This window comes from Cornus florida, unplaced genomic scaffold (genome assembly GCF_030987335.1).
Source record: "Cornus florida cultivar Cherokee Brave unplaced genomic scaffold, ASM3098733v1 CherokeeBrave_3.0.0_Hap2_Chr11, whole genome shotgun sequence".
Classification (NCBI taxonomy): domain Eukaryota; kingdom Viridiplantae; phylum Streptophyta; class Magnoliopsida; order Cornales; family Cornaceae; genus Cornus; species Cornus florida.
Genome location: NW_026775581.1, coordinates 107,938,466 through 107,952,280, shown reverse-complemented (window position 1 = coordinate 107,952,280; position 13,815 = coordinate 107,938,466). Strand labels below are relative to the sequence as shown.

At 35.1% G+C, this 13,815-nt stretch overlaps 1 protein-coding gene across 7 annotated transcripts; it reads right to left on the bottom strand.

Annotated features, from left to right (window-relative positions):
- Positions 1-4,224: 4,224 nt before the first annotated feature.
- Positions 4,225-13,550, bottom strand: LOC132282331 (myb family transcription factor PHL6). Of its 7 annotated transcripts, none has more exons than XM_059783972.1 (10): positions 13,327-13,550; positions 9,618-9,845; positions 9,437-9,538; positions 8,436-9,146; positions 7,780-7,984; positions 7,523-7,599; positions 7,382-7,421; positions 5,498-5,567; positions 5,338-5,407; positions 4,225-4,806 (listed from the first exon to the last, which is right to left on the bottom strand). In XM_059783972.1, the coding sequence occupies exons 4-10, from the start codon at positions 9,096-9,098 to the stop codon at positions 4,447-4,449; spliced, it is 1,485 nt and encodes a 494-aa protein (XP_059639955.1). In that variant the 5' UTR covers positions 9,099-9,146; positions 9,437-9,538; positions 9,618-9,845; positions 13,327-13,550; the 3' UTR covers positions 4,225-4,446. The 7 variants fall into 7 exon arrangements, with proteins under 7 accessions (XP_059639955.1, XP_059639954.1, XP_059639951.1 ...); XM_059783971.1 differs by having other exon boundaries at positions 9,630-9,845; XM_059783968.1 differs by having other exon boundaries at positions 8,436-9,538; positions 9,630-9,845.
- Positions 13,551-13,815: the final 265 nt, after the last annotated feature.

Below are 13,815 nucleotides of genomic sequence, written 5' to 3'. Positions count from 1 at the left end.
GTAGGCTTTAGAAGTATGTTGTGGGTTATTGCATAGGGTTATCAATTTGACATTTCAAATTTTTGTGATTTTTTATAATTGATTGAAGAATGAAATAAATAACAACTAAAGACATCTAGAAAACAAAAAATAAAAGAGAGATGGATATTCCAATACTTCATATTATCCTACCAGGCAAAAAAAAAAAAAAACTTCATTACCCTACTGTCGAACAAAGATCCTTGATAAAACTCATTATAGTTTTTACAGCTTCTAATATATAAACAATAATAATAGTTTCATTTAGGTAACAATTGAAAATTCTCCTATACCACTGCCATAGCAAGCTGTTGGAGCTTTCTTTCTCAATTCTTACCTTTCATATCAAATGACATCAATCCCAAAAGGCAATCCAATGCCATGGACGAAGAGAAGACATGGAGAATTTTTATTTGCTAATTAACCTAATTTTTAATTATTTATTTTAATATTTGAAATTATATAATTTTAAAAAGGATAATTTTGCATTTTGTAATAAGAATGTGAGGACATTTTGAACTTTTAATAATTTTTGATGCATTTGAAATTATTTTATTTAATTCAATCAATATGAAAAATTAACTTTTAAAATTAATCAATTTGTTATTTAGATCTCTTAATTTTACTTATACATAGTTTTTCCTTTTTTTCTTTCATTAACAATTTAAGAGAGGAATTTTTTTAAAAAAGAAAAGCAAGACTTTCGCACGTGACTGATTTCTCCAAACTGTTCCCACAGTGTTTCGACTCTAAAAAAAAGATCATAAAGAGTTCTTTTCCGTTTCTTTATTTTAATTTTTTTTTCCCAATTCAGGCGATTTTTTATTTTTCTTTTCTCAAATCCTAATGTAAAGCCATAATTTACATGTCCACCCATGACAGCTAAACTCATCATCATCCGGATTCGGGGACCACAACGACAAGATATGGGGATGGTCTTACCTTTTTCCTTTCTCAGTCTTGAAACTGAGTTCCGTATTTTTCTACTTTTGCACAAATAACAACTGTGGAGGATAAATCCACATGAAATCTAAAACCAAATTTGGAACATCAGAAAATTAGAGCACGCTTGCTTGGTTCTCTTAAACAGAAACTGGACAGACCTTTTTCAGAAAAAGTGAGTCGTAGAAGGGAATTTTTTATTTTTTATTTTTAATTTTTTTTAAGTTTTTAAATTTTCAGTTATCTGAGAGCAACCTCAGCGCACATATTACTTCTCATCCCACACTTTACATAAAGTGTGTAGCCACATCATTAATTTTATATAAAGTGTATAGCCACGTCAGCATTTGATTGTATACTTATTTTGAAGGATCTAAATTCTTGTTGTGCACTCATTTCTTCATTGTATACTTTATTATATTATTATTTTTTAAATAATAAAATAATTTTTTTTTATTATTATTTTTTTTCTTAAAAGTTTTATTCTCAATAACTATAATACTAACAGCTATAATTGTTTGCTCCGATTTAGATACAAGATTTTAAATATATATATATATATAATAAAAAGTGCATTACATAGCTTCCTACAAATAAAATAAAACAATACAACTTAAAAAAAAAAAAAAAAAAACATTTATACTTCCACACATGAAAAAAAATATAGTAAACATTACAATTAATTGTCCCTTTTTGCATAACGCGGCATAATTTTATTTTGTTGATCCTCGATCCATGCTTTACCGCCGGTGTTGCAGCATCATTTGTATTTTTTTCCATCATTTGTCTTTCCCAAAGAACTTGCTCCTGCTAAGTCTCAATTATCTTCATTTATTTTTGCGCCTCAAGCTCCTTTAATTTCATTTCTTTTTGCAGCTTAAGCTCCAATCGCCGTGTCCGTTCTTGCTCCATGCCCAAATCAATTTTCGATTTCATTTTTAAAGTACGAGATTCGAGTGCTAAGTTGTCCATCAACTTATTTTGCTCGGCAAATCCTTGAAACAATGTAAGAAATAAGTCATTTTGTACCTTATCCTTACTTTTACGACCCTTATTGGCAGCTTTTCACCCAATAGGTCGTGAAGTGTCACGTGAACTTTCGTCAATGGCCGGTGAGTTGTCATCGCCAAGGTTTACCGAACCTGGTGTTGATACTACAGGAGTTGACTGAGTAGATGAATTAGTTGGGATTGAACCTGGTGTTGATGGAACTGTTTCGTAACAATCTCTAGGCTCATTCATATCAAGATCTATAGCTCTCTTGTTTGTGTTTGGTGTTTGTTGTTTCTTTATTGTATCGCAATTTTGGAACCATTTTGAAGATTTCCGAAGAAAATTCCAATAGTGCTCCAACTTAAATGGCTCCCCTTCTTCATCTTCATACAGTGCTTTTGTTGTCATGTGCTATAAAAATTAAACAAAAACTATATTTAGACAGATTGTCAATTAAAATAAATATTTATTTTTAAGGAAATTTAGACAGTAAGAATATTATTACAAAGTAACAAACTTATGACATCTTCAACGTCATATCCACTTCGACATTGGTTTTGGATCTGTTGGTGGTATCCACTAAATTTGCTGACTACTCGCCTAATTATTGAGAATCGATTCGACAAACTTGACTGTTGTTGGTTCTTCTCCATGTCGCCCATTTGGCGTTTGAAATCAGCATGGATACATCCCCAATATGTGCCACTTTGTTAATCTGCACCTGTTATTGGATCTTCACCAATATTAATCCACCCTTTGCATAACGCTTCATCTTTTTGGGTGGACCAATTTTTCCTATCTTTCCTTAAATTAGACTTGGATTGAGAAGGTTCAGGTTGAGATGTATATTGGGAAGGAGGTTGAGATTGGATAGGAGGTGGGTATTGGGAAGGAGGTGGGTATTGAAAATGAGATTGGTATTGGGAAGAAGGTAGGTATTGGGAATGAGATTGGTATAGAGAATGTGGTGGGTTTTGGAAATGAGAGAATGGAGATCGAGATAAGTTTTCGAATTGGTAAAATTCTGAAGAGTAAAAATCATAATTGAATTGTGGTTATACTTCAGAGTTTTACAATGGGAGTAATGGAGGTCGTTGATCCAAGGAGTGTTCAAGGAAAAAAATTTCGTCAAAAAAAATTGAAAGGAAGATCGAGAAAGAGAAGATAACTAACTGATGAATGATGAATAATTTTGATAGAAGTATAGTGGTATTTATAGAGAATATGTAATATTACAAATGGCTATATTTTATTTGTTTTTTCTCAACATCTATATTCTGTTTGTCTTTTTCCTAACGGTTATATTCGTAGCGGTTATATTATGTTTGTCATATTTTAACGGCAAATAGTACAAATTTTTTTTAAAAAAAATAATTAATTAAATTATTATGCAAATTAAATGACTCTTTTTATTTATTTAGGAAAAATAATTTTTTTTAGTTAATTAAAATATGACTATCTTTATATTAATTAATTAATCCAATACACATACAATAATTATTTTACACACCATCACACAATATCATTTTTTTATTTTATATCATTATTTAACTGCGTTGCCCTTTCTACTCACTGCCAGGCGCTACTCCATTCTTTACCTGTGAAGAGTGGAGTATGTAATATTAGATGGGCCCCACTAGTGTGTAATCCGTATAGGAAAGCCATTCATTCCACACAGGCTCACATATTGTACACTTTCTTTGTGCGCTGGGGTTGCCCCAAAAGCATAAATTTATCCTTTGAAAATTGAACCTGGCATATCCTTAATTTCGTAAATCCAACCATTCCGCTCAAAAAATGAAACGGACCAACTTTGGCACAAACATTTACTCAGCTAATTAGATTGATTTAAAGTAATGTTTGGAAGCGTTGAATTTACGTCTTAGAATTGGAGAAAATAATGTTTGAATTGAAATTCGAAAAAAAAAATAGTTTCCTGTGATTCTAATGTCATGGCATTGATTTGGTGCTACCAAACACAACATAAGAATTATGATATAATATATTTTTTTAAATAATAATAATAATAACAAGAGGAAATAATACAAAAAACCCCAAAGTACCAGGCTTCCGGTAGATTTTGGAGTGTCAAGTTTAGACTCTCTGAAAATAATAATAATAATAACAAGAGGAAATAATACAGAAAACCCCAAAATACCAGGCCTCCAGTGGATTTTGGAATGTCAAGTTTCGATTCTTTGCATCTACTAATCACTTCTAACACTTCTTGCCTTGTTTTTAAAAAAAAATTGTACAGCTAGAGATTCAGTCTGAAATTTATAAATTCTGACCAATTCTATTCGCACCAAATAAGAAAATGTCAAAAGAATGTGCAAATTAAAAGCCATAAATACAACAGATTCACCAAATAACTGTTTCTGTCAATAGGCACACTGTCACAATATACAAATCAAATAATTATCACTTCCATTTTACTAGCTAACACAGTAAACTAATTTACAAGTGTGCTGGGAAATCCTGGACTTCATGCTATCATGGAGATTTCTGAGCAGCACTAAATGAATCGGTATCAGCCTCCTCAGAAACTGATTCCTGCTTTGCTTCAAGTCGAGGCCTTTTCTCACTTGGTTGCTGCTCAGAATCACTATTTTCAGTCGCTTTATGCTTTGGCGGCAAAGGTGACGAGGAGTCAGTTTTTGACCCAGCTGCTTGGCAGGACGAGGCACCAGGCAACGGAGATAAAGGTTGCAGTTCAGAATTTGGTTGTGAGCTTTTCAGCCATGTTAGGTTGTGAGGGGATACCAAACCACTGCCAGCTTTCTGCTGTTCCTCCAATATCTTTTGCAAGTACTTCGCATGTTCCTCTATGCGTAATTGAAGTGTCCTTTGCACCTGACAACCGGGAACAAAAAGGAACTACTTGAGTCAATGGAGGAATAAGAACAAATAAAAATAAATGAGATGTAAGTTGAGGATGACGGAGATGGTTTTCATATTTTCTTTACTTCTTTTCAGTAGATCCAAGAATAAGTTCAGATCTAAAGAGAGTGAACAAAGAACAACAATGTACCTAGAGGGCAAAACAAATTGACTGCATGTTTAAGATATCAAGCTGTTAGGTAAAGAATGGGATTTAGGTATGTTTCAAATTTTAATGTTTCAATGATCAATTCTGTACCAAGAGAGGGGAGAAGGGAGTGGAGAGAATTAAAAGAAAACGTAAACACAACTTACTCATTACAAGACTAAATCAAAGTATGAATAAGAAAAAAGAAAAAAAAGGAGCCCCATGCTACTAGACAGCTTAATAGAAAGCTAGGTCAAATATTACCAGGCTAAATGGACAAAAAGAAGAAAAAAAATGTTACAAATTTTTGAGCCAGTCAATATTCAAAATGCCACCTACTAAAGCAGAAAATATACCTCAAGTTGTTCATGTAGCTGTTTCTGAACTTCAATTTGCATGCGTAGAGCCTCGCTAACTTGAATGTTCCTGTAACAAGAAAATGAACATCTTATATTTTGAGTGATTCAACAATGAAGGAAGGAAGATACAGGAAAACAAATGAAAAATGTATCTGACCCTTTCCTCCTTCCATCACTTCCATTACTTGAAGTAGCCTTTTTCTCCTCAGAACCAGAAGGGTGGTTGTCTGAGAAATGGAAAGAAAAGCACATGTAAAAGATTCAAGCCAGAATTTAACTGCCCTTTGTATTAAATCACACGCATTAACAGATCATTCTAAATAGACATGGAAAAATCACTAGTAATCTCAAAATGAACAGGAAAAGTAAAATAATAATAATAATAAAATCAACTTGACACTACAAAAAACTGTTGCAGGACTGAAGCCATTATGAGGCCATGATGCACTATTCTACTTGAAATTTTATGAGTAGGCCAATCGAAATTGCCCTAAGGTGCAAGCCCTAGTAAGCAACCTGCTTTCATTTGTATGTTTTCTTCCTGACAAGGAAACACACTTGAGGGAGAGAGGGAAAGAAGGGGAGGGGTGCCAGAGAGGAAGGGAACAGATCCCTAAAACACATCACTTCCCTAAAGAACAAAATTGGACAAAATGGCCACAACCAGTTTAGGATTCATTTTGGTCGGACTGTCATGGTCATGCACGATTCATGAGTGTCTGTTATGTGTGATTACACAATAATAAGTGCACCCAGTCTTTCTTTTCCTTATTGTGCCACTAGTTACGCTATTACAATATTGACCTCACTTAGACCTTCCATGCATTTGGAGGTAGAAGTTGCCCATGTAAAATAAGAAATTGAGGGATTTTTTATTTTTATTTTTTATTATTATTATTTTTATCAAATGCGAAATTGGGATCCTTTGACTTTGTCGACCAAACAAGGACAGAAGCAGCCCCTCCTAGATGTATTTTCCTCATTTGATATAGGTGGAATCCGGATAGAAGGGAGGACAACTAGTTGATCCAGAACCACATTAGAATTCCAGTGCAACTAGAGTACTATCCAAACATGGATTTTAAAAAAAATGGTGGTCTCCCATGGAGTTTGTTGACTTGCAGCAGCAGAGTTCAAGGAGAACATCTAGTGTGAACTTGAGTTAGAGGCAATTAGGGGATTCTTGGGATTACAGTCTGGTCACCTAGTTGTGAAACCTATCTCTAAGTAGATTGTTCCTAGACTAAGGGTCTTGTCGTTTTTCCCTTTCTAGGGGATTTCACGTAAAAATTGTGTCTTTGCTTTACTTCACTTTTATAGTTATACGTGTTTGAATAATTGGTACTGAGACATGGTCATGACTAATCAATTGGAAATTGGACTAGTATCAACTAAAATGTGAAAAGTTGGTTATTCTCAATTGAGCATCTATAAGAACTATTTAACTTCCCCTCTAGATCTAAATTGATTTGTTCATACTCTGACGTAGAGCCTAGGCTGTCGGTTAGTTCCCTCATTTGGTACTAGAGCATATCAATTGTAGATTTCTCATATATGAGTGAACAGACTAGAGAATGAGTATTAGAAATGAAAATAATGTGGGCAAATTAACAGTAGAGCCAACATCTCACATGCTAATGGGCATCATAAAAATTTGCTATATTTTGTGAAGTAGAGAACAAATACTAAGGTGAAGTTATATCCACAAATTAATGTGGTTAACACAGAACTGAGAGAAGAAGGAACAATATACAGTACAAAACGACTGTTATGCAAAGGGACACTGACTTGAGAGAATTTGGACATGTCTACTGAATACCAGGAGCAACAAGAGTGGGAAAGGAAGTTAAGGGTCAATAATGATGATTTAGAAACTGAAATAGATATTAAATCACACTTTATTGTAGTAGCATGGTTCCAGATATCGGACCAAACTTAATAGCTGAGAAGTAAAAAACTGACTAATGATTTCTCATTTTGTAGATCACAGATTATTATTGTGATGACCATGACCACAAATTCTTTTCAATATATTCCTTACCTTCTTTTCTCTCTGGTATATACTTGGCAAGTCGATATTTCTGCAAAATATAGACACATAACACATGAACCAGCACTTAAGATGAATGCTAACTAATTTCAATTTTAAAAATCAAGTCAGCAGGTAAATATTAAACATTACCTGTAAGTGGCTTTTTACATGATAGATGGTCAAACCTTCAATGTTCATAAGCTTCAATACACCCTTCGGGGTTGCCTCTGTATTTTGAAATAATATCAGGTAAGCCTCGTAAAATAGAATAATGCAATAATCTTTCAGATATTAACAACCAACTTGATCACCAACAAAAATTTGAGACAACGAAACTATCTTCCTCACTATCAGATAAAGAACTAAGCCCCATTTTGCCTTGCAAAATACAGAAACTAGGCACTTACTTTCAGCCCTGTCAAGCTTGTCGACAGCCTCTAGGAAACACTTGTGGAGCTCAGGTGTCCATCTCATTCTTGGCTTGTGCACAGTGTCAGGACCAGGAGAAGGTTGACTTGATTGAACATCAACAGGTGTAACAGGGTGATAATTCTGATTAGATGTCAAGTCTGAGGCTGCTTTAGATGAAGCTTGGCATGATTCATATATTTCCTGAGCAGAAAACAAAAGGTATTCAAGCAAGATTCAAGTATGAAGGCTTAAGGCAGCTACTCTGTGTAAGTAATTCTAAAGGTCAAATTTGGACTCAGATGGGACCAACTCAACAGGCCAGATATGGCGTACAGTGCATACGGGAAAAACATGTAAACTAACCCCTTTATCTCATCTTTCCCTCTTCACTAATTCAAAGGTAAACCAAACACAAAACATTGAACATCTAATTCATTCCATTCTTCATGACTACCATGAAAAAATCCAGAGGACAGCTAAAATAGAAATAATGGGTCTCTTTCTGGGTCATGGGATTATTAGTATGTCACTCTCATGCACTACAAGAGGGATTATTTTTGGAATAAAATTATAGTAACAAATAGAATGTTCCAAACTTTTACAAGTAATTCCTAATATCAATGCAATTAAATATCAGCCACAATGCACTTACATCGAGCCGGGGAATTTCTACATTGCCACCTATAGATATATTGAGATCATCAGACAAAAACTGAAACTCCAATTGCTCTGTAAGCATTAAACTGTCACTTGCACAATTCATACCACAACTACTACCATATGAAGCATCTCCAGGCAAATTAAGAAAGTGTTTCACAAAATCTGGTGAATGCTTCCCATCATATGAATCACTTGAATCCCCAGTAAACATCAATGCAGATTTTGTTGACTGAATAGCAGACCTGGGCTCATTGTATGCTGGAGGATGTGGAAGAAATGGCAGTTTTCCAAGCTGTCGATCAGTTTCAGAGCTTGATGAAGATGACAAGTATAAACTAGTACAGAACATAGAAGAACGGGAAAACATGTTTTTAGGATATTGAACATGAGATTCGTGAGACAAGCCTGGTCCAGATTTCAAAGAAATTTTCTGAGGTTGGACTGCAGACGCACGCATTAAATTGGGGGTCCCATGAGGATCTGTATGCATCTTAGGCAACATACATGAAGATGAACATTCACCAGCGGATAAACCTTGACCTTCTGATTCAACACTCCAGAAATTATGAATTGGGGATACGGAAGTACAGTGAGACTCTCTCACTCCTTTGGCAGACTCACTTTGTTTCATAGATACACTGCTGTGACAATTCATGGTCTTATACAACAGCACAATGTTTCATCCAACTTGTCAATTTGAGAGCTGCAATATGCCACGGTCCCACATTAGACTTCCATGGACAGGATCTTGAATATATAATGTTTTACAGGTGCATAAAAAAGTAACTACATTGCAACCACAATTTCAGTTTTAGCAAGGCTATATCCCCACCAGAAGGGTTTGAGACAGTCCTGTCAAGGTGTCACATTTTCAATTACTATAGATAATGCTTCAACATTTCCGCTTACAGATGCTCCAAAACTAAATATGTATTAAGATGACATTGGCCCATTTCAGTAACCAGAGACCCCTCAATCAGATATATATTACACCTCAAATTAATCAATGACCGTGGAGGCAAGTAGCTATACGCCCAAACTAATCCAACTTAAGGGGCCCAAGAGATATGCATCAAACTTGGCTCTGGATAAAACCTGTAAAAGCAACAGCAGCAACATAATTAGCAGTGCGGCATCTGGTAACACTTATAAAGAGGCTAGTCAGCAAATTTACATGATAACATACTGTTGACACTAGAAAAAGCCCCACTTAAATTGCACCAAGTGGCTTGAGCATCTGCCACCACATGGCAGCAAGACCATGACCACAGCAACGCTGGGTGGTGAATTCCACCTTCCCTCCATAAACAGGGAAACTCCAGCCCGGACTTGCACAGATGGATCAGTATCCCCCTTTTCATGCTCCCAAACACTGGATGCCAGCCTGGGTCAGAGGCAGGGCCTGCGGGACACAGAAAGTAGGGTCATTGCTTGTCAGAACACTCATGGGTGAGACTCAGGGAATTATGGAGTGTTTGGATTGGTGGTTAGATTTGGGGGCTTGTGGAGATGATCCCAGTCTGCAACATGAAACAAGGGAGGTTTGACGTCATTGTTATGACACTTGGCACAAGTTGGGCCTCTCACGAACCTAACGATGGATTTCCCATCACTTATTTGCCTAACCCAAGTAGCCCTGCAGGTTGGTTATTCCAGCTGCATTTCAATTGGAAGTCTGCCAGGCCACAACGGTCAGCCGAACTAATAAAAAACCTCATTAAAGCTGATATACTTGTTCCCATTTTTGGAATTACCAAAAAAGTAGAAATGATGATCCCACCAAACAAGAAACCAACAATGAATGATTTGTTTAATCATAAGGGGATCATTCCATCAATGTAATCTGCACGACCTCCTATCTAGGGGCTGACCCAGAATTACAAAATTTATAATGTACTAAAATACTCCCATATGAGAATCACTCTAAAAAAAATCTCGATATGTGTCAAGTAGACAGTTCAGTCAACAACAGAATAAGAGACTATCAACTAAGAGATAAGTGAATATTGAATAAGCATCTCTTCATTGAGATTGAGCACATAAATTTACAGAAGCTGATTGGCAAGCCTGCTGAGAATTTAAAACATATAAACAGCTGACTTCCAGTATGCATAAGAAAGCTTCATAAAACCGTGTGATAGAAAACCTACTGCAATGTTGCTACAAGTTGAGCTCAGACTCTTCCGCAAGAAGTGATAAAAGAATACAGTAAAACCCTCCATCTTAAGGGCTGATCTCCAGCCCAAATAGCTTAACACAGAGATCAGGTGATGAGGATTAAATCTCATCAGCAATCTAGCACTTAGCATTCAGATTAAAACATTTTCCATATTCTAGTTTTCTGAAAACACAAGGACACTTGCAGATCTTTTTGTTTTGAAACGCAGAGATATACGGCTAAACATTTTACTTATAGCACTAGAAATAACAGTTTGAATAGAAAACGTAGGAAAGCATGCATGATATATACTTACATTCACCAGAATACTAATCCAATATAGCACATCACGAATCAAACACATCCTATCAAGACATAATGATACGAAATCCCTTAGTCGAGGTAGAAGTCATTCCCCCAACTTAACCAGCGAGAGTTAAAGCCGGTCTATTTCCTGATTATCCAGCCTGCAAAGGTAAATGACTGCCAAGATGCCATATTGTTGCAACATTGTATAGGATCCTCTCCCATGTTTTCTGGATCATGCTATGTCATCAGCTCCACTCCCCAGTGGGCCAGACATGCGATTATTATAAGAATAGTATCAAACAAAAACTCACTCCGTGAATTTCCCATCATGTCTAATCCAATCAAACAATGCTGTGTGTCCCTTGGAAGTTTTTGTGTGTGTGATAATATGCAGTTCAAGGTTAAAGCCAAAAAGAACAGATCTTCCAGTATCACTTGAAATTTCCATTTTCCATGGTGTCTCATAACAAGAAGGAAACATGAAGCTTTATCGACTACCACAAATACCTGAGCTTGGCCGTGTAAACATGCTAGAAATATCAAAAAATCATTCTTTTTTATTTTATTATTTTCTTACCTTGGCAAGAAACACACACACACACACACTTGCCCCTATGGGGACTTGAACCCTTAACCTTCCACTCAAATAATCGTTTTAGGCTAACCAGTCATGCTATCTGTTCTATCTTGTACTACTCATCAACCAAAAGCACGATTCTCACATCAAATTTTACAGGTTTTTACCTAAAATAATATTTTTTCTAAAAATCACAAATATCTTGCAAATTATATACCAAAATGCCAAAAATAAAAATATTTAAATAAGAAGATTTAATACCATATACGTATATGTATGTATGTATCATGTTCCCAAACTCCAAATCACACAGTAGATACTAACATGGAATGTTTCTGCAGCTTCTTTTTCTCCAGCTAGTTTAGAAAGGTATGGTCAGTTGAGGCCTTAGTATTCCCAACACAGTACTCAGCAGGTTGATGGATCTCACAGAAGTCATTACTACAGTTTATTATTATTATTTTTAACCTATCGAAAAAAAAGAGTCATTACTGACGAAAATCTACAACTACAGCTTGTTGAAAATCTTAAAGCATTTAGTTTAACATAAAATAATAAATAAATAAATAAAAACCCTAGAATCTTTAGAAGAACAGAAACTAACAATTTCTATTTTAAGACTGTTTGGCGATATAGTGATAAAGAACTGTCCCAAAACTTTGATACCTTGTGAACCTATCAAAATTCAAATACTTAAAATTTCTTAATGAAACAAATTTCAGGGAAAAAAAGAAAAAGAAGAAGAAAATGAGAGAGGATTAATTAAACAACTAACATTCTTAAAATTTCCATATTTATCGAATGTGAGGATGCAGGGATGGCCATATTTCTGGGAGCAAATTCCGGGCGCGTCTTGTAGCTATGTCATAATAGATCCGAACACTTGCCCTAGATCGACTTACAGATCATAATTGCTCTAGTGAACAACTAAAGAAACTAGATAGAGTTGAGACCGATCATTCAGATAGATGGGGGTAAACTAATGAGCTCAGATATTAGTGAACTCAATCGAAGAGTTATCTATCGGAACAATACACTTACCACCTAAACAAGTCATGAAGGGTCTCTCCACATTTGATCAAGAACAGGAGTTTTCATTTTCCTTGTGATGGACCTGGAAGCTTTTTTATTATTATTAAATATATTATTAAAACTACTAAAACAGACCAACTACAGTACAGAAATGGAAGCTTTCTGTTGCTTCAGTGAACATGTACTTCCAATTACTAAGAATTTTTTTTTTTTTTTAAGTAAACACAAGCTAACAATTCATCATTTTCATTCCAAATTTGTTGTAAGAAAGCATAATCAAACATATAAGATTTCATTTGGACATAAACTGTTTACAAGTATGGTCAAATTCCTTTCTAATTCAGCCAAATCTCTTCCAAAATCAGCCAAATCTCTTCCAATATTAAAGCTAAATCTTGACTATTCCAGTGGTATGTCTTGTTCCTTTCGAAGTGGAGGTTGAGAGTTCAAATCCCAGTAGAGCAAAATGGGTGGACAAAAATATAATAAAAAAGATTAAAATAAGCTAAATCTTGAAAGCAAACAAGGGTATGTTCTACACTAATTTGCTCCTTAAAGCATGGTTTATCCCTTCCAATTGTAGATTTTGGAAACTGGAGAGCATAGAGATCAACAGACTTTATATTTGACACAATTTTCTCACAGTGAAGTTCTTTGTTAGCTCTCTAAAAGCGGTCTAGGATTAGAATAAAGTGGTATGGATTATAGTACTGGTAGAATATACATGGGCCTCCATTCACATGGGACAAAAAGAAAGACGAAGGTAAGAAGAAAACTAAAAGGAACAGAAAGATAAGAGGATCAAACCTAGCAATCTGAGAGCTCCAACTGCAGAGAAACTTGGATTTGATGAGAGTTGAGGAGGATGAGATATCCAACCATTGCTTTCGCTTTTCCCGTTTCTCTCCTTTGAATTTACGTAGAGAATTGTATTTCTGTGTACATTATATATATATAATGGATTTTAGAGTCTGGCCGTTGATGTTTGGCTGAAACTCAAGCTCTGCATCTGCAGTTCTGCACGCATTAATCAATAATATATTTATTTTATATTAATATATTTTTTACATCATTTTATATTACTGTAATATATTATGTGGGTTGAGATATCAATATATTACGAGGGCGAGTCTTGGCCATTGGTCCATTACTCCATTATATATTGAGCAAGGCAGTCGCCGCCATATCGATTGCCCTGATGAATTCCAACGGTGTAAATTGGTTAAATTGTCTAATTTATAGAGGTGTGTAGCAAACTATGATAATGAGGTTATGAGTTTAAAATTTAAAATAATC